Source organism: Jatropha curcas, chromosome 2 (assembly GCF_041381405.1).
Source record: "Jatropha curcas cultivar XTBG-Jc1 chromosome 2, XTBG_Jcur_1.0, whole genome shotgun sequence".
In the NCBI taxonomy this organism is placed as follows: domain Eukaryota; kingdom Viridiplantae; phylum Streptophyta; class Magnoliopsida; order Malpighiales; family Euphorbiaceae; genus Jatropha; species Jatropha curcas.
In genome coordinates this window covers 12,698,956-12,713,544 of record NC_143152.1, presented here as the reverse complement: position 1 = coordinate 12,713,544, position 14,589 = coordinate 12,698,956, and the positions used below count along the sequence as shown (strand labels likewise).

The 14,589-nt window shown below is 45.0% G+C and overlaps 1 protein-coding gene across 1 annotated transcript; it reads right to left on the bottom strand.

Moving 5' to 3' along the window:
- Positions 1 to 13,681: 13,681 nt before the first annotated feature.
- LOC149498259 (uncharacterized) lies at positions 13,682 to 14,314 on the bottom strand. The gene is made up of 2 exons (XM_089717273.1): positions 13,901 to 14,314; positions 13,682 to 13,816 (listed from the first exon to the last, which is right to left on the bottom strand). The coding sequence occupies exons 1-2, from the start codon at positions 14,312 to 14,314 to the stop codon at positions 13,697 to 13,699; spliced, it is 534 nt and encodes a 177-aa protein (XP_089573399.1). The 3' UTR covers positions 13,682 to 13,696.
- Positions 14,315 to 14,589: the final 275 nt, after the last annotated feature.

Here is a 14,589-nt window from a genome sequence, read left to right as displayed (position 1 = left end):
GTACTCATGCAAGATAAGAAAGTGGTTGCCTATGTCTCCAGACAATTGAAGCCACATGAATTGAATTATCCAACCCATGATTTAGAACTGGCAGCCATTGTTCTAGCATTCAAAGTATGGCGGCATTATCTGTATGGTGAAAAGTGTTACATTTACACAGATCATCAGAGTTTAAAGTACTTACCAACACAGAAGGACTTGAATTCAAGACAACGGAAGTGGATGCAGATTCTGGCTAATTATGATTATGTCATTAATTATCATCCGGGCAAGGCTAATGTGGTAGCGGATGCCCTTAGCCGGAAATCCTTGTATGCTTTGAGCTTAATGAGAATCAGTATGGAGTTACAACAGCAAGGAGCTATTCTCGCACAGATGCAAGTCCAGCCATCTTGGCTTCAGGAAGTTGCGGAAACACAAAAGAAAGATGCACAAATAGCACTATGGGTTAAACAAGTACAGGAAGATCATGGTGGGAAATTTAGATTGGATAGCAATGGAGTTTTGTTTTATGCAGACAGAATTGTTGTACCACAGACAGGGGAGGTCAGACAAAAGATTTTGCATGAAGCTCATAACGGTCTATATACAATGCATCCAGGTAGTACCAAGATGTATCAAGACTTGAAGACAGGCTATTGGTGGCCGGGCATGAAGAGAGACATCGGAGATGTTGTAACAAGATGTTTAACATGTCAACAAGTAAAAGCAGAACATCAACTGCCATCCGGGTTACTTCATCCAATAACAGTGCCAACATGGAAATGGGATCAGATCACGATGGATTTTGTTACTGGCTTACCTCAGACACAGCGGAAGCATGATGCAGTATGGGTGATTGTGGACAGATTAACCAAGTCTGCTCATTTCCTACCAGTCAAGACGGACTATTCTCTGGACAAGTTAGCAGAAATTTATGTTAGTGAGATAGTTCGACTACATGGAGTTCCATCATCCATTATCTCTGATCGTGATCCAAGGTTTACATCGAAGTTCTGGGGTAAACTTCAAGAGGCATTAGGAACGAAACTGCATTTCAGCACTGCATTTCATCCGCAGACAGATGGCCAGTCAGAAAGAGTAATTCAAATCCTAGAAGACATGTTGAGATCATGTGTTATTGAATTTGAAGGCAGTTGGGACAAATATGTATCTCTCATGGAGTTTGCCTACAACAACAGCTATCAAGCGAGCATCAAGATGGCACCCTATGAAGCATTGTATGGTAGAAGATGCAGAACACCTGTATGTTGGACAGAACTTAGTGAGAAGAAGATTTTGGGTCCAGATTTGGTGAGAGACACAGAAGAGAAAGTAGAAATCATCAGAAGACGGCTGAAGGAAGCAAGTGATCGACAGAAATCCTATGCGGATTTAAAGAGAAAAGACATTGAGTATTCAGTTGGGGATAAAGTATTTTTGAAGGTTTCACCATGGAAGAAGATCTTAAGGTTTGGACAAAAGGGTAAGCTTAGCCCTAGGTTCATTGGTCCATACGAGATTGTTGAACGCGTAGGACCATTAGCCTATCGCCTAGCATTACCTCCAACCTTAGATCGAATCCATAATGTATTTCATGTATCCATGTTGAGAAGATACAGATCAGACCCCTCACATGTGTTATCAGCAGACGAGATTGATATTCAGCCAGATCTCACTTATGAAGAAGAACCAGTTCAGATCCTAGCCAGAGAAACTAAAGAATTGCGGAACAAGAAAATAGCATTGGTGAAAGTTCTTTGGAGGAATCATAAGACAGAAGAAGCAACTTGGGAATCAGAAGACACCATGCGACAACAATATCCGCATTTGTTTACAACAGGTAAACTTCGGGACGAAGTTTTTATTTAGGAGGGGAGAATTGTAACATCCTAGTGCGTTGAGTTGAGTCATATCATAGAGGAAGGGTGAGTTGGGTTGAACCAAACCCGGTTCGGGTAGCATGAGATGATAAGTGGACTTATTTGCATGGAAAGTTTAGGCCTTGTTTGCAGCCAAACATATAGCTTGGGTAGTAAGTTGTAGCCTTTGTATACTTGAGGTACCAATTAGAGAGTTTACACAGCCAAGTCATTTCTTCTAGAGTCTGCCCGTTCTTATCAACTCACTTTCCCATTTTCATATTCTCTTCTTACTTTCCCTCCCATTTCCTTGCAAGTTTCATGCACGTTAAGCACTAAGTCACCTCCAAGTAAGTAGAATTCCTTGAAGTTATATGTTATCCACTCTTTAATTGAGTTATATTGGAGATGAGTTATGAGAATTCTTGTGTATAGGAGAAGAAAGTTTAAAGGTAGCAGAAAAGAGAAGTTAAAACAGAGCCCCAGCTTTGTGGCAAGACAGGTTTGATATCTCTTGTTATTTCCCATGTTCTTTGCATGAAAAATTGTGTGGAGTGTTGCTCATGAGATGATATGTTGCTTGTTGTTGGGTGGAAGTACTGGAAATGATGTGAAAACAGGGGATGAATATATGAAACGGAAACAGAGTTTGCTGGAAATGTTACCAGCAACTTCATCTTGATTTTGAACCCATATAATGATGGAATCAGGAATTGTCATAGAAGAGTTATTTGTTCCTTTCTGTGTTAGCTTTACATGGGCTTTTGAATCATTCAATTTGAAGTTGTATATTGAGAGTTATGGCCAAAAGAACACAGACTGCACAATCTGGAATCACGTCGCGCGCTCGCGCATACTGGAAAACAAGTCGCGCTCGCGATTTCCCATTGCGCGCTCGCGACTTGAGTCAGGTAGCTCTCTGACTCTCAAATGGCACAACTCGCGCTCGCGACTTTCACATGCGCGGTCGCGAGTTTGGCCAGAAGCTCTCTGACTCTCAGTGTGCGCATCTCGCGCTCGCGAATCACACAAGCGCGCTCGCGACTTCATCTCGCGCTCGCGACTTGTGCTGCGCGGTCGCGACTTCAGCCAGAAACACACTGACTCTCAGGATGCACAAGTCGCGCTCGCGACTTTCACATACGCGGTCGCGACTTGTGCTGTGACCCTCTTTTGCCTTTCATTTGCTATGTAATCACATTCCTTTGCTCAACATGCATGCATCCAATCATTTTACAACAAAAATACAACATAAGAATATGGATTAAAACAACATGTAAGCAATTATATGGTGTGAAATCAAATCAATAGGATGAACTATGAAGTTGTAAAACCATTTATGTGTTATTGTGTTGTTGATATGCTAATATGAAGCTCCATTGAGGTTGGGTAGAAACCATGTAGATAAGGCTATGTCGCGACATAGAATAGCAGATCTGCGCCCCATACAATTTGGAACTCCGGCTACAGGCCGTTGAGTGGATATGATTAAACCGTGTGGTGCGAATCCGGTTAGGGGCACCAAAACGGACAATATTGGCATAGGCGAATCCGGTTAGGGGCCTATAGCATACAGTTTTACCCAGTTTCATACAGTTTATCTTATCACTTCGGTTTCACTATAACCTTATGGAGCTATTCAGATATCTTGACATAACATTTCATGAATTATACAGGATTATAAACAGTACAAAAGATAATCAAGATATCATGAAAGTATCATAATGTGTGAGCTTATATGTGCCATATATGTTTCCATGGTTCTTTCTATATATGTATGTGTTTAATTGTTTCTTTATTTGTTGAGATATCCACTGAGCATTATTTGCTCAGCGAGTTACCTGTTTAACTCGCAGGTTTTGAGACTGGTCCATAGAGAGTCCGCGTACAACTGCTGCAGTTCATCTGTAGAAGACTCGGTCTTCAGGGTAGAAACTCATTTTGTTTTTCTTTTTATGGCATGTACAGGGCACACAGTTGGGCCCATTTCATTTTGTAAACTTGTATCATGTTTTGTAAATTACATTATTTTTGTAAACAGTACCAGCATGTTATTATATTCAATATACAGTATGTTTTCAGTATGTCAGACCATACAGTCAACCAGTTTTGTAACATCTCGACTCGGTTCATTCGGGTTCATGGGTGGACCGGGAAGGGGTGTTACATTGAACTTAAGTGACAAATTTGATTAAGACATTTAAATTTGTTGATCTATTTGCACGATTGAGAATCTTTTTCTCCATTGCATAAAAAACGAATTTCAAATGAATTTCTTCTCTCTCTGTTCAAACTTCTGAGTCTGGATAGCAAGTAGCGCTGATCGGCAGGTCTCTTTGATTATGTCGACGGATAGCCAAAGCGTCCTCCCTGTTGCCGCAAACCACCCCCAATCCTTTTGGGGATGGCCCATGAGTATGCGTACCGTTGGACCCACGCGAAACTCTTTGTTTCACATGTGGTTAGGTATATCCATGCTCAAGGCTCAAGGGTCCCTTTATAAGCCGATTCTCTATTTTGAGTCATAGCCTATAGAACCTATCCTTTAGGACTGTATGCACCCAATGATGTGAATCATATCATTAAACAGATTACGACGTGTTGTTATGCGCATTCACGACATATCATAAACATGGGGTAAACACAAAGAGGGCATGAAATACCCTTTTACTTTCAGTCATGCACAGTTGGACAAGAGAGTCAATTCACCTCACATCAGCTACCTGATACACCGACCACTGTACCTAATCCAGCTACCCTTACCCTTACAGGTGCCCACAATCCGAGTGCCTACCCAAGTGCCAGACACACCTACAGTGCTATCACCAGCTTCACCAGCTTCACTAGCTACACCAGCTTCGCCTACAACTCCAACAACCTTATCTGCACCAATGGCATCACTTGCTGATATCCAAACCCTCATTGAACAACTAGAGGCTAGAATGGAGGCCAGAATGGAGGCCAGAATGAATGAGGCACTAGCTGCCCAAAGGACCGCCCTGATAGCTGAACTGGGTAATGGGAATGGTAATGGAAATGGGGCTTCCGCTGGGGGAAGTGGACCTGCTGCCTCCAACCAGGGTCCTGCTGCTGAACCTACAAACCCTACCCTAAACCTGGATGAGATGCCTTCTAAAACTGCCTCTGAGCTGGAAGCTCAGAGAATGAGAGAGAAACTAGAGCTCCTAGAGAGGTCCATCACTGCTCTCAAAACCCACAAGGAAGTGGTGGACATGGACTCCTTGTCCTTGTTCCCTGAAGCCAGGTTGCCAACTAAGTTCAAGATGCCCAACATGGACAAGTTTGATGGAACCACTTGTCCTAAAACACATTTGAAAATGTATGTGGGTGCCTTAAACCCATTCGGATTGAGCAGTGAGCTCCTTGCTCACTTGTTCCAACAATCTCTTACCGGTGCTGCATTAAGATGGTTTGTTAGCCTTGATCGGTCTAAGATGAAGACCTGGGAGGATATCTGTAATGCATTCAATTCACAGTACCACTACAATATGGAGGTGGATGTTACTCGAAGAGAGTTAGAGACCACCAAGCAGAAGAATAATGAGCCTTTCTCCTCGTTCCTTACGAGGTGGAGGGCCAAGGCTACCCAGATGATTAATCGGCCTTCTGAGCAGGAGCAGGTCGATATAATAATAAAAAACTTACAGCCTGTCTACCAACAACGATTACAAACCCAGTACCTGCCAACGTTCCAGTCGCTCATTGCCACTGCCACAAAGGTAGAGGATCTGATCCAAATGGGGCAACTGAAAGACGACTCAGGGACCTCTAAGTACAAGAAACCTAGCCAGCCAGGCAAGGTCCACGAAGTGGCAAGCATCACTCCCACCAACCCTTTACGAGTGGGGAATATGAGGAATGGTAATCAATCGAGAAGACCATACACTGACCTTGGAATGCCAATCCTTTTGGTTTTCCGAGAGGCTGTCAAGGCCAACTATATCAAGCCTTTAGAAGCAAGACCACCTCCCAATCCACTACCGAGAAACTATAAGGCGGATGAATACTGCGAGTATCATCAGGGATACGGGCACAAGACTGAAGCATGTTGGATGCTCAAGAACCGCATACAAGACCTGGTAGACAATGGGTCAATCATCCCAAGAAGTAAACCAAACATTAGCACTAATCCCTTACCAAATCACGGGGTAAATGCTATTGATTCTGACCAGAAATTAATCGATCCTTTCGAGTTATTTTTGGAAATGAATAACATCTGTGTCTTGGATTTGAATGACCTAAGTGAAGAGGTCGATGCCATTACTAGAAGCGGGAGACAATATGAACCTTTAGTTTTGGACAAAATCCAAAATAAACCCTACCAGAGGGCAGAGGAGCCAAAGGAGGACCCGGTGCTGTCACAATTAAAAAAGACACAAGCTAGGGTGTCAATCTGGGAACTTTTGGCATCATCCTTTCCTCATCGCCAAGCTCTTTGCAAGGCTTTGAGTCAACTCCAGACGCCTGTGGAAGTTAGCCCTGAAGTGCTAGTATCCACCCTCACCCAATCATCTAAAACACGAAGCATCGGTTTCTCTGATGACGATTTGCCCAAGGAGGGAGGCAGTCATAACAATGCTCTTTATGTCACTGTTCAGACTCGAGACAAAACCGTGCCCATGGTTCTCATTGATAATGGGTCGGCGCTGAACGTCTGCCCACTGAGAGTAGCCAGCTGTCTAGGGTTGGAGGAAACTGACTTCACTCCCTCGGACCAGATAGTGAAGGCCTATGACAGCACCCGGAGGGAAGTATTGGGGGTTGCCACGCTGAAGCTAACAGTTGGGCCGGCTGTGATGGAAGTCCCCTTCCAGGTAATTGATGTGCCGACCAGCTTCAACCTACTTCTGGGCCGGCCATGGATACACCACACTAAGGCAATACCCTCGTCCTTGCACCAAAAGGTCAAGTTTCCATATGAGGACAAAGTTATCACCATTCAGGGGGATGACTACAGCCAGCTCAAAAAGCCAAAGGGCCAGCCTCTCTTTGAGGTCAACCCTGAGACCGCCAACCTACCCCTCTCGGGATTTCAATATGATACTGTGCAGTTCATAGAAGGAAAGACTGCAAACTCTCAAATTCTCTTTGATTTCGGGACGGTGCAAATAAACTGCATAGTGCCCTTAATGCTTAAGATGTCCTATCTGCCAGGAATGGTTATGGCCAGATCCGGGAAAACATACCCCAAACTGCAAGCCTGGGAGTGTCCAGTGAATGAGGGAACCTTCGGACTGGGTTATGAGCCCACTGACGAAGAGCGTGCTGAGAAAACCCGAAGAGGAAGGAAGAAAAGTATACATATGCGGCCTTACCTATTGACTCTGAACAGCTACTTCTGCAAACCTGGAGAAGCAGTTTCTTACTGTGGCTTCCGGGAGCCCTTTTGCTGCCCAACTGTTAAGAAGATGCTGCCTGGAATAGAAATATTCTCGGATGTTTGGGGCAACAAGCCCGAGGTAGTAACCGAGCTGGAGACAGAAGACTTCATGCAGCCTAATCTCTTTGATGAGGTTGCAGTTATCACCGGAAGTGATGGGAATCAAGACTTGTGCAGCCTAATCAAGCCGAGCAAAGGACCTCTTGACAACTGGTACACCGAGGAGGAGCGCACTGTTGACAAACCCCCTCCCGAGTCAAGCCTAGTACCAGAGTCTGTAATAAAGTCCTGTACTGAGTCTGAGTCTGACCCCGAGTCTGAAACCGAGTCGGAGTCTAGTTCCAGTTCCGAGTCATCTGTGTCGGATCTAGAAGATCCAAATTTCAAATTTGATGTATTCTTTGAAGACGATTCCGTCATAATTAATAAAGGCTTGCAAATTCTTGATTACCCTGCGTGTCTATCTTTCCAAGCATTTCCAAGCAAAAACAATCAAATAAATGAAATAAAAAATGAAAAGGAAAAGATAGTAATTGGCAAGGAAGAAAATGAATATACATACATTGCATCAGATTGCATGAACAGGGAACAGGTCAGTGAATGTTTGAAGAAATTTGCTAATTGCTTCATGTGGAAAGCAAGTGACATCACTGGAATTGACCCAGCAATAGTGGTGCACAAGATTCCAGTGTATCCAGAGGCTAAGCCAGTGAAACAGAAGCTAAGAAGGCTAAAAACGGAATGGTCCTTGAAAATCAAGGAGGAAGTTGCCAAGCAGCTGGAGAACAAGTTCATAGAACCTATTGCCTACCCGACATGGTTAGTGAACATCGTGCCGGTTCCTAAGAAGGATGGAAAGGTGCGAATGTGTGTGGATTACAGGGATTTGAATAAAGCTTGCCCGAAGGATGATTTTCCCCTGCCACATATTGACTTACTGGTGGATCGAATGGCTGGACACGAGATGGTCTCTTTGACCGATCTTGCTGTCGGGTACAATCAAATAATGATGCATTTGCCAGACAAAGAGAAGACGGCATTCATCACGGAATGGGGAACCTACTGCTATAGGGTCATGCCCTTCGGGCTCAAAAATGCCGGGGCAACCTATCAAAGAATGGCAACGACCATCTTTCACGACATGATTCACAAGGAGGTGGAAGTGTATGTGGATGATATGGTGGTTAAGTCAAAAACAACCGAAGAACATACAACAGCACTTGAGAAGTTCTTCCTTAGACTTCGAAAGTATAATTTGAAGCTCAACCCGGCAAAATGTCTGTTTGGAGCCACGTCCGGAGTATTTCTGGGGCATATGGTTAGTCGGAAGGGCATAGAGATTGACCCTTCAAAGGCCAAAGCTATTCTGGAAATGCCAGCACCAAAGACCGAAAAAGAAGTCCGAGGTTTCTTGGGAAGGCTACAGTACATCAGCCGTTTCATCAATCAGTTGGCCGATACCTGTGGCCCAATTTTCAAGCTACTTAGGAAAGGAGTGGCAGTCAAATGGGATGAGGATTGTCAGGCAGCTTTCGACCAAGTCAAGCAATACCTGTTATCCCCGCCAGGCTTACAACCACCAAGGCTAGGAAAGCCTTTGCTACTGTACCTGTCAGTAACAGAAGAAGCAATGGGGGCCATATTAGCTCAACAAGCAGAGGATACAAGGATAGAAAATGCCGTGTATTACCTTAGCAAGAGGATGCTGGAATATGAGTTGAAATACAACAAGATAGAGAAGTTGTGTCTGGCTCTAGTCTGGGCCTGTACCAAGCTGCAACACTACCTCTCGTCTTACACTACACACGTAATCTCTGAATCTAACCCCTTGAAATTCCTTATGGAAAGGCCGGTTCTTGACTGTAAGATGGCAAAGTGGGTGTCAGTGCTTGCGGCTTATGATTTAAAGTTTGTACAACGTAAGGCAGTAAAAGGCGGGGCCTTGGCTGACCAATTAGCAGAATTACCGGTCGAAGACCAAATGTCGGAGGTAGAGTTCCCCGACGAAGACCTGTTAAACTTGGAAAGTCAGGTCTGGGAGATGTACTTCGATGGAGCTTCGAACTACCATGGAAATGGGATTGGAGTTGTATTCAAAACTCCTTGTGGAGAATACATCCCAATTGCAGTTAAACTAGACTTCGACTGTACCAATAATGAGGCCGAATACGAAGCCTGCATCAAGGGGTTAGAAGTAGCCTTGGAAAAAGAGATAAAAGTCCTCAGGGTTTTCGGAGATTCCAACCTGATAGTCTCCCAGGCTCTAAGGAAGTGGAAAATCAAGGAAGAGCGTTTGGTTCCTTACCTACAACGCTTAGACGAATTGGCTCAACAGTTTGAGGAATTATCTTTCTACTACCTGCCGCGAGCCAAAAATCAATTCGCTGATGCCCTAGCCACCTTGGCCTCCATGGTTAATGTGGGGAAAGGCCAAGTCATTCGGCCCCTGACAGTTAGGCTTCAGAAGCAGCCAGCACACGTCATGCATTTGGTGGATGACAAGCCTTGGTTTTGGGATATACAGAATTACCTTCGAAACGAAGCCTACCCGGAGGGATCCACCAAAACTGATCAACGGACATTGAGACAGTTAGCGTCGGGATACTTCCTTACCGGGGGAGTTCTGTATAAAAGAAGTTGGAATGGCATGCACCTAAGGTGCGTTGATGAAGAAGAAGCCCAAACCATTATGGATTCTGTGCATAATGGGGAATCTGGGTCACACATGCACGGGATAGCCTTGGCTCGGAAAATCATAAACCTAGGTTATTACTGGTCAACTATGAATGCGGATTGTGTGAGGCACGCGCGGAAGTGCCATGAGTGCCAAATTTTCGCTAAGCTGCAAAAACGGCCTCCAGTCAATTTAAATCCAATTGCTTCACCGTGGCCTTTTGCAACTTGGGGTATAGATGTAATTGGAAAGATCCACCCGAAAGCCTCTAATGGCCACTAGTTTATCCTGGTCGCTGTAGATTATTTCACTAAATGGATTGAGGCAGCTTCCTTTTCGATGTTAAACGCCAAGAAGGCAGCACAGTTTGTACGTACCAGCATCCTTTGTCGGTATGGAACACCATTCGAGATCATTACTGATAACGGGTCTCATTTTCAAGGAGAATTCGCTGACCTCTTAAAGCATAAGAAGATTCAGCACCATAAGTCCTCACCCTATCGCCCACAAACAAATGGGGCCGTCGAAGCCGCGAACAAGGCTATAAAAGTCATTTTGCAAAAGACGATTCAGAGGCATAGGGCATGGCATAAACAACTACCAAATGCTTTATGGGGATACAGGACTTCAATCAGAACGCCTACTGGGGCAACCCCGTACGCCCTAGTGTATGGCATGGAAGCAGTATTGCCTATTGAGCTGGAAGTTCAGTCGGCGAGGGTTATCCGGGAAAGCCAGATCAGTGAAGCAAATTGGGCTGAGAATTATCATTTGCAGCTCTTGGGTATGGATGAAAACCAATTGCGAGCGATCCACCAAACTCAAGTCTATCAAAGAAGAATGGCAAGACATTTTAACAAGAAGGTCAAAGACCGGAAACTGGAAGAAGGTTGTTTGGTTCTGAAGGAAATTAGACAACCGGTCATAGATCCACGGGGGAAGTTCCGTCCTCATTGGGCTGGACCCTATGTGTTGAAGAAGATCTTGTCAGGCGGAGCCGTTATTTTGACTGATTTGGATGGCTTGGAATTCACTAATCCATGTAATTTAGATCAGTTAAAAAGGTATTTCGTGTAAATTGTAATCATTTGCATAATGTAAAACGAACTACATTAGACCTGATTCTCTTTGAAAAAATCATATATCGGAGATATGTAGGCAGCCCTCATTGGGCGCGGTCTAAACATTAATAAAAAAAATCATTTCATAATTCATTTTCTTCTTTGCCAAAAAAAAAAAAAAAAAAAAAAAAAAGAAGTGAAAAAAACCCGCTAAGTTGAAAACCCAAAAGGGCGGCTTAGGCAAAAAGGGGGTAGCTCGCTAAGCTGAAAACCCGAAAGGGCGGCTTAGGCAAAAATTAGAGCTTGAATAAATAAAAGTTGGCAAATGCTTGGAAAGTTCAAACGCCTAATGACAAAGTCAAATAATCCAAAATCAAGCAAGAGAGTCCAAAATAACTAAAGAAAGTGTAAAGCATACATCAAAAGATAAATCCAAAGTCCCCAAACGAAAGGCAAAACAAGACAAAAAAAAATCACAAAAGTTCATAAGAGTCTAGGTATCCCGTCGCCTCCGCGGAGCGGCATCCTCTGAGTCTTCTACTGAACTCTGCCCAGCCTTGCCTGTCCAAGGAGCCAGCACAATCTCCTCACCTGTCCCAACCTCCTCTTCAGCATCAGCCTGAACCCAACCTTCGAGAACACTCAGCAGTGCAGTCCTCCTTGGTCTTTCAATCGGCCAGACAGCGGTAATGAACCAGGCCCGGTACTCGGGAGAAGTCTGAACGCTGGTAGGATCAGGTAAAGGTCTAACCATACGGTGATCTCTAACCCAAGCTTTAAGAACAGCTCGGGTAACACCAGCAGTAATCGCAGAATCAGCTGAAATGTCATCCATAATAGGGACAGTTTGATCTATCCCCATCTGCCTCAGAACGCGCGAAGCGCAGTACCAAGTACAGTGTGTGAGGCCTAGGAGATAAACCTGAGAATGGCGAAAGCTGACCTGAATAAAGCGGTTGATATTGTACCAAGGGACGAACCACAGTATCTCATTTGGACCCAATTCAACCAGCCATGAAGTCCATGTTTCAGTAGAAGGGTGGGAGAGCAAGATTTTCCGCATGCGATATTGAGAAGAATTGTAGGGAAGGGAGGTTGGAGCAGCCACTACTTGAAGGTGATCCCTCAACCAAACCTGAATAATGGATCTTTTCCATTATAAGAAAAAAAGAGGAAGAAGAAGAATGAGGAAAGATGATAGGGAGAAATACCTGCAAAATAATGGGAGAAACGGTTCAATCGTCGAACCCTAAAGCGGCTCTGTCAAGACTTCTAATGGTCTCAGCCAGCACAATACCGCCAATGCAACCCATGTCCTCCATTTGCCAAACCATAGGGCAAAGCCGCAAGTCTCCAAAACCCGGGTCCCGGTTGAATAAGAAACCAGCCAATAAGCAGAAAACCAGGGCCCGCATCCTCAGCCTCATCCGGTCAGGGTCGTCCAAGCAAGTCTCTGAAAATTCATCAATCAGAGGCAGCAGAATCGCCTTCTGATCATCCACAATCATAGCCCTAGCCTGTGGCCGGCTAAACCGAAACAAGTTCTCAAATGACTTAACATACCCAACTTTCACCTCGTGCCTAACCAAGGGAGCATTGGGATCACACCCTATAATCGCACAAAATTCCTCAAAAAGAGGGCACATTTCCTCCATCATAGCCCCAAACCGAAAAACGTGAGCCTCAGGATCCCAAAATCTAATACAGGCTCGCACAAAGTCCCAGTCAACTACTACGCCCCTAAGAGTGATAACAGGAGAAATTCCGTACCTCCCCAAATTGATCTTTTCAACTTTGGAGAGACTCCTGGTCCAGCTATGCATGCTATGATTGTAAAAGGGATTCATGTTTCTTATTTATTTATCTTTCCTGTTTTTATTAAAAAAAATATAATAAATATAATAATAAATAAAATAAATAATATAAGTAAAAAAAAAAAGGAGGGAAGAGAGAGAACTGACCTAAATAGTTGTTTAAGCACAGTGTTCGAGAGTCAGAATGAAAAAAAAAGGGGCTGAAAGCAGCCTTTTTATTGAGAAAGTCGCGCCTAAGGGCGGCTGCCCGCGCCCTCTAAGGCGGGTATGCCCACCTGAAAGGCGGGCACGCCCGCCCGGTTAGGGTGGGCATGCCCGCCCAGCGTGGGCGGACATGCCCGCCCAGGAAGGGCGGGCACGCTCGCCCAGCGTGGGCGGACATGCCCGCCCAGCTAGGGCGGGCACGCCCGCCCAGCGTGGGCGCACATGCCCGCCCAGGCAGGGCAGGCACGCCCGCCCAGCGTGGGCGGACATGCCCGCCCAGCTAGGGCGGGCACGCCCGCACAGCGTGGGCTCACATGCCCGCCCAGGCAGGGCGGGCATGCCCGCCCAGCCCAGGGTGGGCACGCCCGCCCAGCCCAGGCAGGCATGAAAAAAAAAAAAAAAAAAAAAAAAAAAGAAGAAGAAAAAGAAAAAAAGAAAAATAGAAATAAAAGTAGAAAATAACTTTTTTTTCTTTTTTTCCTTTTTCTCTTTCGAAAAAAAAAACAAACAAAAAAAAAAAAGAGAAACAAAGTGTGTACTTTTTAATCCTTTTCTGCTCAAATCTAATGCATGCATACTGTCAGTATTAATCAAATACAGGTACAAATAAGTTGAGTACAGAAATACAGGCCAAGATTCAATACAGTAAAAAAAAAAAAGAGGGAAAGAAAGTAAAGGAAAGCAAAGAAGTCTAGCAGCTATCAGCGGCGAGACCTCCTCCTCCTCTGGTCGTCAAAAGCCTGCAGTGTCCAAGTTGAAGTTAGTTCCTCCTGCATTCCAAGGATTAGCTCCATCATCTGACGGATCAAGCCGTCAGGAACCTGGAAATCACACAAAAATACAAAGTCAATATACAAATCTCTTATGAATCCTTTTTTTTTTATGAGGGATTTACCAGTCATTACCTCATTAATGTCATCAGGAGGAAGAGCCAGGTGATTCACACGGTCCAGGGATACCTCCCTAAGAGACGAAGTACCCTCAGGAGTGTAATAGGAAATGCTGTATGGAAGGTGCAAATTGGCCAAGCCCGGATGGACAGGCCTGGTAGCCTCTGAAATAGCCTGGGGAATCCTGAAGGCACCAACCGAATGACTAGGGCCAGCTCGAGACGGACCCTCCACCGGAGTAGAAGAAGAAGGCTGGGTCACAGGCCTCCTCCTTGGAGTCCTGGCCGAAGAACCGGAAGCCCGAGAGGAACGGGTGCCAAGCGGCTGGGAAGGAGTCGACCTCGGGAGACTGTCGAACCTGGAGCCGATGGGCCGCATCAGAAACACTTGGCAGAATTCGTCATAATCTCCACCCCGGATCAATTCCATGTACGGGATACCCTCAGTATGGACATCTGTAAGAACCATCTGTTTGCCCGCTCGCATGTCCTCAGGGGGAGGAAGAGGAACGGAGCGGCAGCCCCTAACCTGGAAGTCCACTCGCTCACCCAGGTAGTAACGTCTCAGAACAGGATGTGATAAGACAAACCGCCGCCGAGACAGAGCCTCTGATCGCCTAAAATGGGGATCCGCCTCAATCCAATGTTGGAGTCGGATGCCCATCGCCCCTACTTCAACCTATGTAAGAGAAGCAAATGTGTTAA